Here is an 18,697-nt window from a genome sequence, read left to right on the forward strand (position 1 = left end):
GATGTGGATAGAGAACTGGTTGGCAGACGCTGTATAATGGTTGTAGATGCAGTATAATGTGGATAAATGTGAGGTTATCCACTTTGGTAGCAAAAACATGAAGGCAGAATATTATCTGAATGGCGACAGAATAGGAAAAGGGGAGGTGCAATGAGACCTGGGTGTCATGGTACATCAATCATTGAAAGTTGGCATGCAGGTACAGCAGGCGATGAAGGAGGCAAATGGCATGTTGGTCTTCATAGCTAGGGGATTTGAGTATAGGAGCAATGAGGTCTTAATGCGGTTGTACAGGGCCTTGGTGAGGCCTCACCTGGAATATTGTGTTCACTTTTGGTCATCTAATCTGAGGAAAGACGTTCTTGGTATTGAGGGAGTGCAGCGAAGGTTCACCAGACTGATTCCCGGATGGCACGACTGACATATGAGGAGAGACTGGATCAACTGGGCCTGTATTCACTGGAGTTTAGAAGAATGAGAGAGGATCTCAGAAACATATAAAATTGTGACGGGACTGGACAGATTAGATGCAGGAAGAATGTTCCCGATGTTTGGGAAGTCCAGAACCAGGGGTCACAGTCTAAGGATAAAGGGGTAGGCCATTTAGGACCGAGATGAGGAGAAACTTCTTCACTCAGAGAATTGTGAACCTGTGGAATTCTCTACTACAGAGTTGTTGATGCCAGTTCGTTAGATATATTCAAAAGGGAGTTAGATATGGCCCTGACGGCTAAAGGGATCAAGGGGTATGGCGAGAAAGCAGGAAAGGGGTACTGAGGTGAATGATCAGCCATAATCTTATTGAATGGTGGTGCAGGCTCAAAGGCCGAATGGCCTACTCCTGCACCTATTTTCCATGTTATCACTTTGTTGCTCCTCATTTCTTGACACAGAAGATTTTACGTTTTTGGTTAAGCAAATTAATTTTAGCAGAAATTTGAACTGTCACCTAACCAGCGGAATTTTTGGGTGTAGTTTTCCGATTGCCAAAACTCTAGCCCAGATGTTTATTTAACGCCTTTAATGTGGGAAAAACATCTCCAGGCACCTCAGCGGCATGAATAAAAATCACACAGCAAGCCAAATAAATGTGACCAAGAGCTAGCTCAAAGAGGTGGGATTTAAGGAAGGTTTTAAAGGTGTAGAGAGATGGAGGAGTTTAGGGAAGGAATTCCAGAGTGAAATAGTGGCTGGGTGAAGAGAGGGAGGGTGTACACGAGGCAGGAGTCGGGAGGTGGGGGTTTAATGGTGCTGGGGTAGGTTACAGAGATAGATGGCCGAGAGCATTGGCATTCAAACACACGGGTTAGAATTTTCAATTTGGGTGACTTGGATCTCATGTACATCAGTGAGGAAGGATGATGGGTGAACGGGATTTGCTGCGGGGTAGGATCCAGGCAGCAGTGTTTTGGGTGTGTTGAAGTCAATGGAGAGGGTCCGAGTAATTGAGTCCGGCGATGACCAAGGCATGCATGAAAGGTTTCAGCAGCAGACAGGCCGAAGTAGAGGCGGATGGGGGTGTAAGCTTACAGAGATGGAAGTAGGCAGGTTTGTGATGGTGGACGAAACGGGTCAAATGCTTAGTTTAGGATGAAACACTGTCAGCCTAACTCCCTTGACAATGCTGCTCTGCAGAAAATGGCAGTTTCTGCTTCCTGAGTTCGGGGCATGCAGTTCAGCAGCTGCCTCGACAGAGAGCTGTACTTCTGTCTATAGTGACGGGTCATAAGGCCGGAACTGAGGAATGGCACAGCTGCATTGAGCTCACCAGCTATGCGTTGGTCGCCACTGTGCTAGCTTGTTTCCGAATGTCTCAGTGATGCAGTGAGAGTAAAAATTGCATAAGATTGACCTGCTGATGTGAGGATCCATTTTAACAACAGACCTCAATTTATATAGTCCCTTATCACATACCCGTGTCCAGTGGGTTACTATTCAAGTGTAATGACTGTTGGAGCATAGATACAGACCCTTGTAATCCTACCCCTTATGAGAGTCAAATGTTTGTTTTATCTTGCATCTGCTCCAGTCTGTTAATTGTAGTCACTTTCACAATATCTTAATTCTGCCTTTTGCAGCGGTTGTTATTCGAAACCAGAAAATGGAGACTGCCAGCAGCTGCTAGTAATAATTTGCTGGCTCAGAGGCTGCAAATTAAAGAGAGGAGGGGAGAGCATGTGACCCTTGTGCAGTAAGGCCACTCCAGAGCTTGGGATTCAGACATTTGTTGACCTTTGCTATTCTCTATTCTCTCAGGCAGTCCCTCGGATGACTTGCTTCCACACTAATGAGTTCACAGGTCACTGATGAGTCCATTGCGGGATCTACAGTCTCTGTCACAGGTGAGGCAGATGGTGGGTGGGGTGCTTGGGTTGCCCTGCGCTCCTTCCACTGTTTGCGCTTGGTTTCCACGTGCTCCCGGCGAAGAGACTGGAGGTGTTTGGCGCCTTCCCGGATGCTTCTCCTCCACTTTGAGCGGTCTTGGGCAGGGACTCTCGGTGGGGATGTTGCACTTTTTCAAGGAGACTTTGAGGGTGTCCTTGAAGCGTTTCCTCTGCCCACTTGGGACTCGCTTGCCGTGTCGGAGCTCTGAGTAGAGCGCTTGTTTTGGGAGACTAGTATCGGGCATGCGGGCGATGTGGCCCGTCCATCGGAGCTGATCGAGCGTGCTCAATGCTTCGTATGAGTGTATCAGCCTTACATTCAACATCTGTAAGATAAAGGTTTTCTGCCAACCTGCCCCTGCCACACAATACTGCCCCCCGATTATCAAGATCTATGACAAGGCCTTGGACAACGTGGACCACTTTCCATACCTTGGGAGCCTACTGTCAACAAGGGCAGACGTTGATGATGAAGTCCAACTGTAGCTATACTTGACCTGGAAATGCTTATTGGTGATGACCGCTGCAAAGAGTGTCGAATTATACTGTTCCCTGTCACTGATTGCCGCCCCCCCCCCCCCCCCCCCCCAAAAAAAAATAGCAATGAGATAAATGACCAGGTAGTGTTTAGTGATGTTGGTTGAGGATGCTGGGAGAGCTCCCCTGCTCCTCTTCGACTAGTGCCATGGGATCTTTTACACCCACCCGAGAGGGCAGACGGAGCCTTGGTTTAATGTCTCATCCGAAAGGCGGCACCTCCAGCAGTGCAGTACTCCCTCAGTGTTGTAATGATGTGTCAGCCTGGACTATGTTCTCAAGTCTCTGGTCTGAGATTTGAACCCACAACCATCTGTCTCCGAAGCGAGCCAAGGCTAACGGCTGGGGACCGTCATGGAAACAGCTGCTCATGTATTCAGGGTCGGTGCTAGCCATTAATTTGGTTGCAGGGAGGCAAGCATTTGCTGCTAAAGTTCCTCATGTCCAACTGGTGGAACTGGTTTGACTGCATGGTGTACATCAGGGCTTTGATGGCGAGTTGTGCAGTTGTTTGAGGAACAACTGCTACATGCTGCTTACCATGGAAAGATTCAAATTGATGCTTATCAGTTGTCAAGTGATCAACTAGTGCCTTTCCCCTTTGGAGGAGAGAGGTTAAGTGGTGTCTCTGGGGTTGAAATAACTAAAAGTGACATTTCTGGTGATAGAGGTTTGGAACTAATTCAGCTCCTTGGTAAAAGAAAAATAAAGGACTTTTTTAGCGCCTTTCGCGATCATCGGATTTCACACCGCTTTACAGCCAATTAAATACTTTTTGAAGTGTAGTCACTGTTATAATGTCGAAAATGTGGCAGCCAGCAAGCTCCCACAAATAGCAATGTGATCATGACCAGATAATCTGTTTTGGTGATGTTGATTGTGGGATAAATATTGGCCAGGACACCGGGGATAACTCCCCTGCTCTTTGAACAGTGCCCTAGGATCTTTTACATTCACCTGAGAGAGCAGACGGGGCCTCGGTTTAATGTCTCATCTGAAAGTTGTCACCTCCGACAGTGTAGCACTCCCTCAGCACTGCACTAGAGTGTCTGGAGTGAGACTTAGAGCCAACAACCATGCAGTCTGCATGGTTTCAGCTGCTTAATCTCCAGCAGTACCCTTGTGCACACCACTGCACTGGTGTGTCAACCTAGATTTCTGTGCTCAACTCTGGAGTGGGGCTTGAACCCACAACCTTCTGACTCAAGCCACAGCTGACACAGTAGCAGTATAGTGTAAAGTGGTAATGAGTCCTGACGATCAGAGAGATTCCAGGTTCAATCACCAGTCTCTGCTGAGTTTTTTTTTATTCGTTGCCAATCTTTCCAATTCTTTGTCAGATCACAAACGCCAGAGGTCACCTTGCACACATCAAGGATCACCCTGCGCCAATGCTCTTAGCCAAAAGGCCTAGAGCCCAAGCACCGTTCCTGGAAGTACTGCAATACCAGGTTCGTGCCATGGAGGTGGATGGGTCAGGCCCCCCACACACCTCCGTGGAGGTGGATGGGTCAAGCCACCCCACCCACCTCCTATTTCTGCTGAGTTAGCCAATCTCAGCTAAGGTAGCAGTTGGTGTACTACAGTTGTCATCAGTGACACAATTGGCCAGGAGTCCTGCTCCTAATCACTATCTCATGATACTTGTCTGAAATTAATGCCTCTGAATATCAACTGAGGACAAAGTTTGACTCGCCTCTGCTGTGTCCTCTTCCTGCCCCCCATCCCCTCACCCATCATCAAATGACCTTGCATCATTCATTCAAAAGCAAATACTGCAGATGCTGAAAATCTGAAATATAAACGGAAAATGCTGGAAATACTCAGCAGGTCAGGCAGCATCTGTGGAGAGAGAAACAGAATTAATGTTTCAGGTCGATGATCTTTTGTCAGAAGTGGAAAAAGTTAGAGATGGAACAGGTTTTAAACGAGTGGAAAGGCAGGAAAAGGGAAGCGGGGAATGAGCAAAAGGGAAGGTCTGTGATTGGGTGGAGGGCAGGATGAAAGGGATGATAGTGCAAGACAAAAGTGGGTGGTACAATGATCGTGCAAGGCAAACATGGATGGTATCATCCACTTTTGCTATTTAATTTCTCCTGTCTATCACAGACCTTCCCTTTTGGTCTTTCCTCCGCTACCTGCTTTCCCTGCCTCTACTAAAAATCTGTTAAATCTATAATATTTTCCAGTTCTGACAAAAGGTCAACGACCTGAAACGTTAACTCTGTTTCTCTCCCCACAGATGCTGCCTGACCTGCTGAGTATTTCCAGAATTTTCTGTTTTTATTAAAGCATCATTCATTGTCCAGGGTCACACACAGGGGGCAATTTTATAAGTACATGCTACTGGCAGGGAACCAGAAACACGAGGTTATGCCCATCAGGAAAGGATGAACAGACTGGGTTTCTTTTCTGTTGAACAGAGATGGCTGAGAGGTGACCTAATAGAGGTCTTTAAAATCATGAAAGGTTTACATACGATAGTCACCAAGAAATCAAATAGGGAATTCAAAAGAAACTTCTTTATCTAGAGATTGGTGAGAATGTGGAACTTGCTAACACAGGGAGTGGTTGAAGCAAATAGTATAGATGCATTTAAGGGGAGGCTAGATAAGCATATGAAGGAGAAGAGAATAGAGGGTTATGCTGATGGATTTAGATGAGGAAAGACGGGAGGAGGCTCGAGTGGAGCATAAATGCCGGCATACACTGGTTGGGCCAAGTTGCCTGTTTCTGTTTCTATGTAAACCTCATCTGTCAAGAATGCAGGCACACTAGCCACAGTTTTCCACCCATTGATGACATTGCCAGTGTGTACTCAGAAAACAACCCCCATGAGGTGTGACTGCTTGAGGGAAGTGCCAAAAGCCTCCCACCCTTGTGGTGCTGGAACACAGAATGAGTTCCTGTCGGGAAAGTAAGGGAAGAAAGTTGAAACAAAGGCACACTCTCATATGCATTCTGAGTGGATTAAATGTCCGCTGTGGAACATACACATGTGATGTACCTTTACCTGTTGGGCATTTTTTAATTAAAATTAGTGCATGTGGTTAAAAGTGTCGCCATAGCAACACCTATAGCTCGTCAGAAATTTCTATTGGACTGCACTGTGACAATGTCTTCCAAGTAGGTAGGTCAATCGCAACTGAAATGTTAACCTGGCCATACTGCCCAACTACCTCTATCAGTGCTGCCACTGCACCGCATGTAAAATGTACTGTTCTCTCTACGCACCATGCAAAACGAACAACAGTACAAAATGGCGCACAAAGAAAATATTGCTGGAGACTTGTATTTACTTTTCCACATAACAAGTCTGACTTAATTTGGCATTCATTGTGTCATTGCCCAAATGCTTGTCTGAGTCACTGTGCAAAAAGCTTTGTCTTTGAGGAAGGAAGAACACTGGGATGTTTTCTTGAACACCACAGGACTCGTGTGTCAAATTATTTGCACCCCCCCCCCCTTCCACTGTTCGTCAAATTAACCATTTGCTAAGCAAACAAAACTGCAAAATATTGCAGATGTTAGACATCTGAAGCAAAAACAGAAAATGCTAGAAAGAAGGACTTGCATTTATATAGCAGCTTTTATGACTCAAGACATCCCAAAGGGCTTTACAGCCAATGAAGTGGGAGGTAATGCATTTGGGGAGGGCTAACAAGGAAAGGGAATACACAATAAATGGTAGGACACAGAAATGTAGAGGAACAAAGGGACCTTGGAATGCATGTCCACAGATCCCTGAAGGTAGCAGGCCAGGTAGATAAGGTGGTTAAGAAGGCATATGGAATGCTTGCCTTTATTAGCTGAGGGATAGAATACAAGAGCAGGGGGGTTATGTTTGAACTGTATAAAACACTAGTTCGGCCACAGCAGTTCTGGTCACCGCATTACGGATGTGATTGCACTACAGAGGGTACCGAGGAGATTAACCAGGATGTTGCTGGGAGTGGAAAATCTTAGCTATGAGGACAGATTGGATAGGATGGGGTTGTTTTCCTTGGAACAGAGGAGGCTGAGGTGTATAAAATTGAGAGGCCTAGATAGAATGGATAGGAAGGACCTATTTCCCTGAGCAGAGAGGTCAACAACAAGGGGGCATACATTTAAAGTAATTGATAGAAGGTTTAGAGGGGATTTGAGGGGAAATTTCTTTACCCAGAGAGTTGTGGGAATCTGAAACTCACTGCCTGAAAGGGTGTTAGAGGCAGAAACCCTCTCCACATTTAAAAAGTACTTGGATGTGCACTTGAAGTGCTGTAACTTGCAGGGCTACGGACCTAGAGCTGGAAAGTGGGATTAAGCTGGATAGCCTCTTGTTGGCTGGCATGGACACGATGGGCCGAACTGGCCTCCTTCCATGCTGTAAATTTCTATGACACTATGACTGAGTAGTTTTTAAAGTGTAGTCACTGTTATGTAGGAAATGTGGCAGTCAATTTATGCACAACAATCTCCTACAAACAGCAATATGATAAAGACCAGATAATCTGTTTGTGATGTTGATTGAGGGATAAATATTGACCAGAAAACCGGGGTAACTTCCCTGCTCCTAGTGCAATGGGATCTTTTACATTCATCTGAAAGTGCAGATGAGGCCTTGGTGTATAACTTCTCATCTGAAATACAGCACCTCTGACAGTGCAGCATTCCCTCAGTGTCAGCCTAGATTTTTGTGCTCAAGTCTCTGGAGTGGGACTTGAAGCCACGACCTTCTGACTTATAGGCGAGAGTGCTACCCACTGAGCCACGACTGACATTTTCCGTTGATCCTTTTTACAGAACTATCACTTTTGTGGTGTTTCATTTGTTCGACTAATGTATGAAATTTTCCACGAAGCGTCTCCATCTTTGGAACCTGCTGTCTAATTACTTTAACATTGATGGTTTTATCCAGGTGGTCAACACCTTGCCATCTGCCTGCTTATCTTACTCCACTGTAACCAGGGTTGCTAGTAAAAGGGAAGTGAAACCGATTATTCAAAATAATGTTCAATATTATTTTGCAACCGGGTATTCTGCATCATATAGCCTGTTTACGACCATTAATATTGGGAAATCTGGCTATGATTAAGTAAGCTGACCGCTAGGATAAACAGCAAATTACTCTTATCTGCGGGAGTCACATTAAACATTTGTCTTGTACATCTGGATGAAATGTGTGCACTTTTGGTCGGTTGTAATTGACCATGTATCTAACCATGGGGTTAGCATGTTATCACGAGTTGAAGCGATACTCCTTCATAATCAGTTAAATAGTTATTGGCCATGATGAATTATTTCATGGAAAGTTTTTTCAAAACATTTTAACAAGACAAGACTGGAGAACAGATGGGTTTGAGTGCCCAGATGCCTATATCCGATTAGAATCCAGACTGTAGTTTCAAACCTCGGCCAGTATCAGTTTCCCTGCATGTGGCCCCCCTGGATTAGTGTTCTCCATCCGACCATTCATTCACTTATATCAGTGCTGACACCAGCCTGAGTGGAACCATGAGATGGTGAGTTTCCAGGGAGAGGGAATGAAAGGTAACAAGATTTTCAATACACTGCAGGGCAAGAGATATTTATTGTAACTTTAAAAAAAAAAACTTTAAGCAGGTGGGGTGTTGTGCTTCATACAGAATAGGTAAAGCTTTCCAAAGGAGTGCATGGGTAATTTACTGTCGCCATCATAAGAAAAACAATAGAAAATGAGAACATACAGATAGCTCTGCAAGACATGGTTGTCACATTAAGTTGCTTTCAACTTTATAGATAACTTCTTCCACTGCTAGGGGTCTTGGATCGTGTCATTCAGGACATTGTATATTTTCATTCATTTTTTTTTAAAAAAGATCATTTATTTTTGGCTCAAGACATGGGATTCCAGTGGTAGATGGATATATTACCTAATTTACCTTATCTCCCACTAGCCATCAATGTTCCTGTTAATCTGCACTGCCACGGAGCTATCTGGAGGTCCCACGCAAGCAGCTTGCCAGCTTGACCATGGAAAAATCACACATGCACGGAAATTTGAATGGGCCATGCACTCAAAAAAAAAAACACACAAAAATCTGAGGGAACATTGCTAGGCACCACTATATAGAATCAGAGAATGATGCAGGACAGGAGGCGGCCAGTCGGCCCATCATGCCTGTGCCAGCTCTTTGAAAGAGCGACCCAATTACTCCCACTCCCCTTGCTCCTTCCCCAGAGTCCTGCATTCCCCTCCCCCGCATCAATATGTAACTGTTCTCAATAATAACGTTACCACCTATATAGTGCATACATTTTTCATGCTGTTGAAAATGAATCTTTTCGTTCATATTGGCCTGTGCTCTCTGGGTGAGCTAGCTGTACGAGGGGAAAACAGAGATTAAATTGACCTGAGTGTTCATTTTGGAAACAGTACTATTTTTAAATCTCAAAGGAATTTAGAATAGGAAAGAGAGAGGCTGACATTTATATAATGCCTTTTGCGACCTCAGGATGTCCCAAAGTGTTTTACAGCCAATAAAGTACTTTTCAAGAGTAGTCACAGTTGTAATGTAGGAAAGGCGGCAGCCAATTTGCACATAGCCAGCTCCCACAAACAGCAATGTGATAATGACCAGATAATCTGTTTTAGCAATGTTGATTGAGGGATAAATATTGGCCAGGACACCTGGAAGAACTCCCCTGCTCTTCAAAATAGTGCCATGGGATCTTTTATGTCCACCTCAGAGAGCAGACGGGACCTCGATTTAACGGCTCACCAACAGTGCAGCGCTCCCTCAGTACTGCACTGGAGTGTCGGCCGAAATTTTTTTTGTGCTCGAAGCGAGAGTGCAACCCACTGAGTCACGGCTGAAGCAGCTCCAAATTTTCTGTTACAATATGTTTTAGTTTAAAGTTTTTTTTTCATGAATTACATTTAATTTGTTTTTTAATACAATATCAGAAATAACATTTTACAGGAAAGCTCATGAAACACTACTAACCCCCGGACTTCAAATGCTTATCAAACTATTAGGAATTTAAAAAAGAGGCACACACAAATGAATAAGAAAAGAAAACAAATATACAGTGCTTGGCTCAGACCTAAACAGAATCCCTAGCGCTTTGCAAAACTGGACTTCCCTCCCCCTTTTGTTGAGTGGCCAGCCACACACACACTAGATTTTTCCCATTGGTATTGGCAGGGAACGCTCCTCCATCTGTTTCTCAGTAGAGAAATGCACCGCTAGTTAATAATTTGGAAGAACTGGGTTTTAAGTGCAAGGAGAAACTGAGAGCTCATTAAGGGTCAGTGCAGAGTGTCACGGTCTTTAAAGTCAATGCGGCCTGAATCCGTGGCAGGACCCGGCTGGATACTGGAACGAAGCAGAATTAAAAGAACCTCTTGCTCCTTCTCTTGGAATCACTTTGGACCTTCAGACCCAATGTACAATCACTCCCATGCTTACAATTACTCTCAAGCCATTTTGGCTTCCGACCAACACCCACAAACACATTTCTCCCTCTTCTGACCTCGTCCTGAAGGCAGTAATGGGGTTTAAACAACCAAAGAAAAAGGGTGAGACTTCCAAATCTCGAACCCCCTGGATGTCAAGAGGCCTCCAGGGTAAGATAAGACCAAAAAAAAAAGGAAGTTTATGTCCGATACCGAGAGCTCAATACTGCAGAAGGCCTAGAGGAGTATAGAAAGTGCAGGGATGAAATTAAACAAGAAATTAGGAAAGCAGAGAGGGAATGAAAAGTAAAATCAAGAAAAACACAAAGATGTACATAAAGAGCAAAAGGAAAGAATAGGGCCTATTAGAGACAAAAAGGTAACCTGTGTGCGGAGGCGGAAGATGTGGGTATGGTTCTTATTAATACTTTGTGCCTGTCTTCACAAAAGAGGGGAACGATGCAAACATTGTAGTTGAGGAGTGGCTGGCCTCCTACATTCTATCCTACGTAAATTTGAGGTGATCCAAAACTCGGCTGCCCGTGTCTTAGCTCGCACCAAGTCCCACTCACCCATCGCCCCTGTGCTCACTGATCAATTTCAAAATTCTTATCCTTATTTTCAAATCCCTCCATGGCCTTGCCCCACCCTATCTCTGTTATCTTCTTCAGCCCCACAGCCCCGCGAGATATCTGCGTTCCTCAAATTCTGTCCTCTTGATCATCCCTGATTATAATTGCTCAACCATTGGTGGCCGTGCCTTCTATTGCCTAAGCCCTAAGCTCTGGAATTCGCTGCCTAAAATCTATCTCTTTCTCTTTCCTCCTTTTAAGATGCTCCTTAAAACCTACCACTTTGACCAAGCTTTTGCTCACCTCTAATTTCTCCTTATGTCTCGGTGTCAGATTTTTTGTCTCATAATTCTCCTGCGAAGCGCCTTGGGACGTGTTATGTATTGATGTGTGTATCGTCCTGGTACCTTAAATGTAATGTAAGCACAATGGTACACCACAGAGGGCGCTGTGGTGGGAAACCAGGAAGTACCTGCAACAGGCAATATAAAAGGCTGACCACCACACCTGAGAGGCACTCTGGAGCTGAACAATAAAGGACGAAGGTCACCGCAGTTAGATTTACACCAGACCGTGTGGAGTCAGTGATTTGTGTGCTACATACACCACCGGACGTTTTACTGTGTTAAAGGTGCTATATAAATACAAGTTGTTGTAATGTACAATTTCAATAAATTGTGTAACAGGTGACCCTGCATAAATGCCTAGCTTTTGTCAAGGAAGTTAAATATGTAATATTGCACAAGATTAATTAAACCTAGTTGCTGTGCAGCTTGGAGCAGTAGTCTGTGCACACTTTTGGTCTCCTTATCTAAAGAAGGATATACTTGCCTTGGAGGTGGTGCAACAAAGGTTTACTAGATTGATTCCTGGGATAAGAGGGCTGTCTTGTGATGGATTGTGTAGAATGGGCCTATACTCTCTGGAATTTAGAAGAATGAGAGGTGATCACATTGAAACATACAAGATTCAGAAGGGGATTTTACAGGGTAGATGCTGAGAGGCTGTTTCCCCCTGGCTGGAGTGTCTAGAACCAGGGGGTAGTATCAGGATAAGGGGTCGGCCATTTAGGACTGAGATAAGGAGGAATTTCTTCACTCGAAGGGTTGTGGATCTTTGGAATTTTATGCCCCCAAGGGCTGTGGGCGCTCAGTCGTTGAGTATATTGAAGGCTGAGACAAATAGATTTTTGGACTCCTGAGGAACCGAGGGATATGTGGATCAGGAAGGCAAGTGGAGTTGAGGTCGAAGATCAGCCATGATCTTATTGACTGGCGGAGCAGGCTCGAGGGGCTGTATGGCCTTCTCCTGCTCCTAGTTCTTATGTTCTCATATAATGAGGAGTTTGTGTGGTTCACTAATGCCAATGGCCAGATAACTATCTATCGACAATGTAATGAACTGGGCTTGCCGTTGCTCACAGAAATAAAATTTGCTGGTAAGTGGATCTCGAAGTAATTACAGTTAACGAGAAAATGATATGAAAAAAATCCTTCCTTGTAAATTACCTTTATTAATTGTGACAGTGAGTAATTATTAGCCCTAAACCTTCTGCCAGGCAGTGTATGACATTTAATCTTTTCTGCTGTAATGTTGAGGAAAGTGCAGTGCTAATTTCCTTAATATGGAACAAGGAAAAAGAGTGTACTGCACATGTTAGTAATGATGAACACATTAAGGAGTATGGCATGCTTAGTTCTTTCTCCAGTGAATCTTTACTAAATGGGATTCGGTTTGTTCGAGACTGAATGATGCCTTTGAACTTGCAAGACACGGGCATAATGTCTTTATAATGTTGTCAGCTATTGTCGGATAATTGTACTGAAATGACCATAAATTTTTATTTGAAGGGTAAAGTTTGTTTTAAATTAGTATTTGTACTACACACGATTATTTGTCTGGTTCCTTTCACGACCTCAGGATGTCCAAAAGCGCTTTACAGCCAATTAAGAACTTTTTGAAACGTGGTCACTGTTGTAATGTAGGAAACGCAGCAGCCATTTTTCGCACAGCAAGCTTGCACAACCAGCTATAAAATTATGACCAGATAATCTGTTTTTAGTCATGTTGATTGAGGGATAAATATTATCCAGGAAATCCCCTGCTCCTCTTTGAAATAGTGCAATGACATCTTTTTAATGTCTCATCTGAAAGACAAAGTTTAAACACATGTCTGTTTTGAAGAAGCGATTTTGTTCAACTGATGCATATAGGCCCTGAAATTCCTGGTGGGAGGGAGGCGGAGTACCTGGGCAGGACAGAATATTTGCTCTCTCAGTGCTGAAGTCCCTGACCCTGTCAGGGCTGGAATTTCTTTGCACCTTGCCACGGCATTCACGGTCCACAGGACTCTGGGGTGGAAGGTAAAGATGATGGACTCTTCTTCCTATCTGTCATTTGCTCTTCAATTGATTGCATAACTGAAATTAGCTCTAGCAATACTGGATGGCAGGGACTTGCCAATATCTTGGTGTACAGCATTGATAAGGGCGCAAGTGCTGAAAATACATCAAAATGATGTATTTTCTTTTGCATTTCGTTATTATATGCCTGTCCAGTTTTCAGTAATGGGTCTGCCCTTAAAAGTACTGGGATTTGCGATGGGGGCGCAAAGGAGTAGAACCTTGGAGGAGCCAGATTTTGCTCTCCTCTCCCCCACCAACATTACCCTTCCCAGCCCTAGAAATTTCCAGGCCATTAAGTACCAATATACTCCTCTGATAGTTGGGATAGTTCGAAACACCTTACATGAATATTGTAACACAAAATACACGGATCATCTGAAATGGACTGGTTGGGCCGAAAGGCCTGTTTCTGTTCCGGATACCCTATGTAAATGTTTTCTTTAATAGCGACCTATTTTAATGTTTCTGTCTTGTCTGATTTTACTAGGCTGCTGAATCAGGAATTGTGAAGGTTAAAACAATAGCTGCTCGAAACACGGATATTTTGGCAGGTAAGTGAACTTCCATAAACCTGGCATTTACTAAAGCATTTTTGCTCAAAACTTTTAAACCTGACAGCAGTTGTCATTTTGTATTTAGAAAATTTTATACGAATGCGACTAAACTATGAATGTAAAGCTTCTATGAGCCATAACTGTAGAGTTTTTCTGTAAATTTTCCCACATCAGTAACACTTGGTGAAAGCAATTGAGGGAATACTTGCCAAGCACATTTGGGTCCTAGATTACACTACAGATTTTAGAACTTTATGTGATAGTCATTTGGGCCACTGTGAAGGCACGCCACATTTGCAGAATACCATTGAATGTAGATTTGAACCAGTAATTTATCCACAAATTCTAAACTTGGCTATGCATTAGAAAATAGTGAAGTGCTTCCCTGAAAATTGCATAGAAATTCAACACGGAAACAGGCCATTTGGCCCAACCAGTCCATGTTAGCTTTCACGCTCCATGCACACAAATCGTCCTAATCCCATTTTCCCGCATCCCTTGATCCACCTAGCCATTCTAATCTTGACGTAGGGAATTCAAGCCACCCTTTCATCTGATCAAGAGTAGCATTGACCGAGGTCTTGGGAGTGAGTTTCCGGCGTCCTCTTAACAATTTGGCGTAAAGGTGCAAAAGTGGGAGGAAAATACATGAAAAATGTCTGAGATCCTTTGGAAAATGTTGGGAGTGCCAGTTCATAGTGCAGTAGAGTGATGGGACAGGGGTCTGATTCACCCACTCAGTTCAGTTATATTGCTGTGACCATGCATAGGGCCCTGGTGAGACCGCACCTGGGATATTGTGTATAGTTTTGGTCTCCTTACCTAAGGAAGGATATACTTGCCATTGAGGGAGTGCAACGACGGTTCACCAGACTGATTCCTGGGATGGGGGGATTGTCTTATGAGGAGAGACTAAGTAGATTAGCCCTATATTCTCTAGCGTTTAGAAGAATGAGAGGTGATCTCATTGAAACATGTAAAATTCTTACAGGGCTTGGCAGGGTAGATTCAGGGAGGATATTTCCTCTGGCTGGGGAGTCTAGAACCAGGGGTCACAGTCTCAGAATAAGGGGTCGGCCATTTAGGACTGAGATGAAGAGAAATTTCTTCACTCAGAGGATGGTGAATCTTTGAAATTCGCTACCCCAGAGGGCTGTGGAGGCCCAGTTAGTCATTGAGCATATTCAAGATAAAGATCGATAGATTTTTTGGATATTAAGGGAATCAAGGCATGTGGGGATAGTGCAGGAAAATGGAGTTGAGGTAGAAGATCAGCCATGATCTTATTGAATGGCGGAGATGGCTTGAGGGGCCGAATGGCCTACTCCTACTCCTCCTGTTTCTTTTCTTATGCAGTGAATGGAGGCCTAGCATTGTATAGACAGTAACGAGGAAAAATCTGGACAAGTGTCATCCATTCAGTGTGCTGGTTCACCCTCTGGCAGCTGAATCAGGGCAGCTGAATCAGAGCAGCTTTGGGAGAGGATAGGCATCAGGTTGTCCAAGTGTTCTTTTGGCTGTAATTGTGTGGCATTGGGAACCGGGGAGAAAATTGAGAGATGGTGTAGCTTCCTCCAAAATATGTTTAAACTATCCCGCTTTTTACAAATACCATTTAAATTGCTTTAGCTACTATAAAAACAGTAAAGCATGGATTCATAGGATGGGCAAAGCAAATACTAACTGAGCCCAATCCTGTTTTTACTTGATGTCTACATGTATGCATTTTGAAACAGGATACCTTGGTAATGATTAGTAATGGGACCCTCTGGGATGATAACACCTGTAGCTGATTTTTCCCTTTTTGGAGCCCAGGGCAATGAGACCATTGCAAGATCGTAATTGCGGCTCCTGTGAACAGAAAACTCATCCGAGCTCGAACCTGGGATGATCTAATACCCCTAATATCTAATTTACTTTGCTGGGTAACAACAACATTGTGAAGTAACAAATCTGATTACAGTAGAGTGATCACAAACAGTGCAGAGTTAGCAAAGGCAAACGGCTGCCACTGGGCCCAGCATTTTAACTCCAGCTCTGAGGCAATCTGGCCTCTCACTGTTGCCATTGCTGATCTGCATGGACCTCTGGCCCCTTCCAGCCAAATTGCAAATGCCACTTTGAGAGTCTGAACATTTGCAAATCTTGCACACTTTCATTAGCCTTAAAGTGGCGTTTGTGACTTGCAAACAACTGCACATGCACAGATCTTGAGCATGCATAGTTGTTCCCTCGTTGCCAAATCTGCACTGTATTTTAAACCGGGCAGATTTGGCAGCAAAACAACCAGGCAATGGTATAATGGAACTGGTTCTTTTTGAATATAAATGAGGCATTAGAGAGTCCAGTGTGTTGGGGCTTTCAAGCTGAAATGTCAGAACCCATTACAGTATAGATTTCAAGTGGAATTTCTGAGAAACTGTAAATAAAGTGGACTATTGCTTATTACAAGTGTTTCTATTGGAGGGCAATATTTGACTCGGTCCTGATGAATGTATCCGATGTAGTTAGGTTTTGTAGTGCAGTCTGGACAGTCAATTCAACTTTAAATTAATGTTCATAAACACTTCATCATAACAAACTTCTTTAAGTGACATTTCTTTTTGAATGGTTCTGTTCCCAGCCTTGAAAGAAAACAGCTCTGAAGTTGTCCAGCCGCTGCTCATGGGATGTGGAACCAAGGAACCCAAGATTGCTCAGTTATGCTTGTCGGCAATTCAGAGGCTCATGTCTCATGAAGTCGTTTCTGAGGTATGCAGGACATCAGCTGTAGAAATCGTTAGATGTCTAAATGGAGGTTGTCTGTGTGTTGGTGTATTTAGTGACTAGTCATTTTATGGTAACTGTTTGGACACTCGTTTCCACAGCATTTAAAATATTAAGCGCTGAACTTTCTTTTGGTCAGCTGGGTGTATGACTAGTGGAAACCCATCATTTTGTTGAAGATGCTATACAAACTATGAGCACAGCACAGAAACAGGCCCTTCGGTCCAACAGATCTATCCCGGTGTTCATGCTCCACACGAGCCTCCTCCCATCTTTCTTCATCTCACACTATTACCATATCCTTCCATTCCCCTCTCCCTCGTGTACTGACCTAGCTTCCCCTTTAACATCCCAGCAAACAGTGGTTCTAACAGTTGGAGGTGCTAAGCTTTGTCAGCAACTGTTTACCTTTCTGCAACACAACCAAGGTAGGCATGTGATAAATATTTGCAACCCCAGTGTTACAGGTGCTATATAAATACAAGTTGTTGTTGTAATGTACAATTTCAATAAATTGTGTAACAGGTGACCCTGTATAAATGCCTAGCTTTTGTCAAGGAAGTTCAATCTGTAATATTGCACAAAATTAATTAAATCTAGTTGCCGTGCAGCTTGAAGCAATAGTCTTGCACAGTTTTGGTGGTCTTATCTAAAGAAGGATATACTTGCCTTGGAGGCGGTGCAACATAGGTTCACCAGATTGATCCCTGGAATGAGAGGGTTGCCCTGTGAGGAGAGGTTGAGTCGATTGGGCCTATACTCTCGAGTTTAGAAGAATGAGAGGTGCTCTCCTTGAAACAAATAAAATTCTGAGGGGGATTGACAGGGTAGCTGCTGAGAGGTTATTTCCCCTGGCTGGAAAGTCTAGAACTAGGAGGCACAGTCTCGGGATAAGGGGTCGGTCATTTAGGACTGAGATGAGGAGGAATTTCTTCATTGGGAGAGTTTTAAATCTTTGGAATTCAATGCACAAAGGGCTGTGGATGCTCAATCGTTAAGTATATTTAAGACTGAGATAAATAGATTTTTGGACTCATGTTTTCCAGGTAATGTAACTGATGAAACTGGGGGTTGAAATGAGACAGCTATCATTTCAAGCCTTGGTCTCCTTGTCAGCCACATAATAGGCAAGTGTGTTCCGTCTAAGAGGAAAGGCAAATAAAATTCCTAGATGATGGGAGGATGACTAATTTTTCTTTTCTTACATATAGGTGACCAAATCTATCTGTCAGTCGTCCACTTCATCATTAGTTAAATCTGTTTTTTTTTCTCCTTTTATATTGCTTATTTTGGTTTCTTTCTTTTGGTTTTCTATTTCTATTACTCATAGAAGCAAATCCTTTCTTCCAACACACCTTCCACAAAAGAATTCTAACCTAATTACATCAGAGCAAAAAACAATCTGCTCAATCACATGCAGCAAAGAACACAACCTCCAGGTTGCACTCACTATCCAGGCTCAGGCTGAAAGGAAAGCTTTTGATAGATATATGAAAAATAAAATTAATGAAGTATCTGGGGAAAGGGCAGGAGAATGGGATTAGATGGATACCTCTTTCAGAGAGCTAGTGCAGTCATGTTGAGCTGCATCGCCTCTTTCTGTTCTGTAATATTCTGATTTAAAAAAAATATTATTCACGGGATGTGGGCGTCACTGGTGAGACCAGCATTTATTGCCCATCCCTAATTGCCCTTGAGAAGATGGTGGTGAGCCGCCACTTTGAACCGCTGCAGTCTGTGAGGTGAAGGTACTCCCACAGTGCTGTTGGGGAGGGAGTTCCAGGATTTTCAACGATGAAGGAATGGCGATGTGTTTCCAAGTCAGGATGCTGTGTGACTTGGAGCAGAACATGGAGGTGGTGGTGTTCCTATCCTCCTGCTACCCTTGTCCTTCTAGGCGGTGGAGGACGTGGGTTTGAGAGGTACTGCGGAAGAAAGATTCTACAAGTCCCAGACTTTATTCAGACTCTCCGTGTGCTTCACTCCCAGGCTTATTTTTCTTTATTTTTGTAAGCAGAATTTCTTCCCAACCCCAAGCCCCACTATCCGTCCATTCTAA

The 18,697-nt window shown here is 43.7% G+C and overlaps 1 protein-coding gene across 4 annotated transcripts in view; it reads left to right on the top strand.

Moving 5' to 3' along the window:
• Positions 1-18,697, top strand: part of mon2 (MON2 homolog, regulator of endosome-to-Golgi trafficking) — a 164,181-nt gene that overhangs the window by 30,532 nt on the left and 114,952 nt on the right. For 3 of the 4 annotated variants that reach the window (XM_070900267.1, XM_070900268.1, XM_070900270.1), the window contains exons 2-3: positions 13,806-13,869; positions 16,496-16,623. In XM_070900267.1, coding sequence (XP_070756368.1) covers positions 13,806-13,869; positions 16,496-16,623 — 192 coding nt within the window. Of the gene's footprint in view, positions 1-2,256; positions 2,343-13,805; positions 13,870-16,495; positions 16,624-18,697 lie in introns of all 4 variants that reach the window. The other variant, XM_070900269.1, reaches the window with a different exon arrangement.

This window comes from Pristiophorus japonicus, chromosome 15 (assembly GCF_044704955.1).
Source record: "Pristiophorus japonicus isolate sPriJap1 chromosome 15, sPriJap1.hap1, whole genome shotgun sequence".
NCBI classification, from domain to species: Eukaryota; Metazoa; Chordata; class Chondrichthyes; family Pristiophoridae; genus Pristiophorus; species Pristiophorus japonicus.